The sequence below is a fragment of the Cynoglossus semilaevis genome, chromosome 15 (assembly GCF_000523025.1).
Source record: "Cynoglossus semilaevis isolate Cse_v1.0 chromosome 15, Cse_v1.0, whole genome shotgun sequence".
Classification (NCBI taxonomy): Eukaryota; Metazoa; Chordata; class Actinopteri; order Pleuronectiformes; family Cynoglossidae; genus Cynoglossus; species Cynoglossus semilaevis.
This window is the reverse complement of record NC_024321.1, coordinates 18989673-18992483: the sequence shown is the minus strand read 5'-3', so window position 1 is coordinate 18992483 and position 2811 is coordinate 18989673. Positions and strand designations below refer to the sequence as shown.

At 51.0% G+C, this 2811-nt stretch overlaps 1 protein-coding gene across 2 annotated transcripts in view; it reads right to left on the bottom strand.

Annotated features, from left to right (window-relative positions):
- Window positions 1-2811, bottom strand: part of ppp2r2ba (protein phosphatase 2, regulatory subunit B, beta a) — a 24226-nt gene that overhangs the window by 9463 nt on the left and 11952 nt on the right. Inside the window, exon 1 of one of the 2 annotated variants that reach the window (XM_008327663.3) lies at window positions 1472-2029. The exons of the other annotated variant lie outside the window; for it this stretch is intronic. Within the exon in view, the coding sequence (XP_008325885.1) occupies window positions 1472-1541 (70 nt within the window). The 5' untranslated portion in view covers window positions 1542-2029. Of the gene's footprint in view, window positions 1-1471; window positions 2030-2811 lie in introns of those variants that run through there. 2 annotated transcript variants of the gene reach the window in all.

The following is a 2811-nucleotide window of genomic DNA, read 5'->3' as shown; positions in this document are numbered from 1 at the left end:
TTTTCAGGTCTCTGTAGTTTGAGTTTAAAAATGTAGTTTGGATTTAGGATTATAATTTGTGTTGGATTAGAGTTAGGATTAGGATTATATGTTATAGAGCAGGGGTGTCAAACTCATTTCCACCAGGGGGCCACATCAGCAATACAATTCCCCTTAAAGGGCCAGTTGTAAATGGAAGACTGTATTGATCATGTATAGCATATATAGAGTTTAGTGAAGGCTTTTTAAGCTCCCGTGGGCCACACAAAACAGCCTGGCGGGCCGCATTTGGCCCCCGGGCCTTGAGTTTGACACTGTGTGTATAGAGGGTGGAGCAGACTGTGTGTGTGTGTGTGTGTGTGTGTGTGGTCAGTGGACCAGACACCAGCTCTTAGATGTTGGACCGTCACAGGGACACACACACACACCAGTGTTATAACAAAGAAGAACAGACAGTCTGTAGACCTCCGTCTCTTTCATATCATCACAGACACAGAACAGGTCGTTAGGAAACTATGATGCTGATGTGATGTCACTGGGGGGGGGCCACAGAAACACAGAAACCTGTACTGAGGCAGAACTGAGTCCCAGTCTGTCTGTAGTCAAATGTACATGAGTGAAAAAGGGTGTGTGCACGGCTGTGAGGGAGAGAGAGGGAGAGAGAGGGAGAGAGAGAGGGAGAGAGAGAGGGAGATCCATGTTTCAATGAACTTCCATTGTTGGAGTCCCCCCCTAAACCCCCCTCCCTCCCCCTCCCGTCTCTGTCTCATTCACAGGTAAGTACACACATATATATGAGTTTGTTAATATGAACTGATGTTCACACACACCACCGTTCACACACACACACACACACCACCGTTCACACACATACACACACACACACACCACCGTTCACACACATACACACACACACACACCACGGTTCACACACACGTTCGCGTGTTCATCATCAGAGGTGTTCATCATCAGAGCAGCGTTCATCCACATTAAACCCTTGGAACCGTTTCCTGCTCATCACTGCCCCCACCTGGATGTTCATCTTTTACTGAGCGAAATCTGAGGTTCTCCATCTTTGTTACACCACGCCGGGTTCATCACCCCTCCACCTCCACCTCCCCCTCGTCCCCCCGTCTCCCCCCAGAAACAAATTCACAAGATCAGGATACACTGAAGTACTACACTGAAGTACTACACTGAAGTACTACACTGAAGTACTACACTGAAGTACTACACTGACGTAGTACACTGAAGTACTACACTGACGTAGTACACTGAAGTACTACACTGACGTAGTACACTGAAGTACTACACTGACGTAGTACACTGAAGTACTACACTGACGTAGTACTTCAAAGTTTCCATACGTACTCCTAGAGGGAAAGGACGTGCCACTAGTGGTACACATACCACCGTTTGAGAACCGCTTGTCTAGAGCGTCGGTTCGTGCTAACACCACGTGACTCCAGCTCGGTGTCCGTGGATTAAATACCTTCGGTTGCATAGTTGTGGTCTCGCAGGAAGCTGTTGTTGATTTTCCGGCTGTCACTTTCCTCCTCCATTGTGATGATCGGCAGGTTCCTGAAACTGAAGGCGGCACAGCTGCTCCCATCCTGCCCGGTGCCGTCAGCAGGCGGGCCGCGGGACCAGCGGGGGGGCTGCCATGGCTCCGGGTCCTCGGTGTAATCAATACAATCCTGATAGGATTCCTGAGGCGGAGATGATGATGATGATGAGCTACAGGAGACAACGATGATGTCGAGGATGAAGGCTGTTCCACTTCCTCCACACCTCCGGGCTCATCCAACCTCCAACCCGCCTACGACACACGCTCTGCGCCGACAGCAGCAGAGGATTTACGGAGCTTAATTATTAAAGCGCTTTACGACCTTCACATGATTCACGGCCATTTCACGTCCAAACATTAGGATGGAAACGATGTCACCGTCGGAGAGGTGGACGTCGGTGTCTGTCTGTCGGTGGAGCCGCGGTCCTGCAGGTGTGTCGTTGGAGGAATTCGGTTGGTTTGGATGGAATGAGATGTTCCTCCTCTCAGAGCCAACAGGGGGGAGGAGAGAGGGAGGGAGGGGTTCTGCGTCAACAAGCTTCCCTCAGATTAGTTCAGCGTCTCCACGTCGGTCGACATCAAGTTGACTGACGGCTCCGTCCGTGTCCGTCCGTGGGTCCCTGTCTCTGCGGCTCCGGTACCGGCAGCTCACAGCTGACTCACTGCTGCTGCTGCTGCTGCTGCTGACGAGGCTGTGCAGTGGCGGTCCTAGCCTCGGCCCAGCCCCCTCTGCTCCACCTCCTACACCTTATGTTTGACACACTCCTCACGGAGACATGTTGAGGTGAAACTTCTGGAATGAATTTTAGTCAAAGTCCAACCGAACAAACAAACACATCATATATGTATAAATATATGAAGCCCCTCCCCCTCCCCCTCCCTGCCCTGAGCCTTGTCAGGAGTGTGTCCACTGATCAGCCTCCTTCATGTAGAGAGGACAGCTGTCTGATGAGCCCGGCCCTCCGAGCCCCCCCCCCCCCCCCCCCCTAGTGTAAACCATCAGCCTCTATTTTATCCTTTGACTCGTGTTTCAACATAAAATACATCTTTTCTGATTTTGAACCACCCAGTGGAGGAGTGGTTATTGATGTTGCCTTACAGCCAGAAGGTAACCAGTTCAAACCCTGGCTCCACTTGCTGGTCTTTCTGTATGGAGTTAGAATGGAGGGTCTGGTTGATGAGGGACGGGGGTGAGGGGTGGTACAGTACCACAGTACTACAGTACTACAGTACCACAGTACTACAGTACCACAGTACTACAGTAC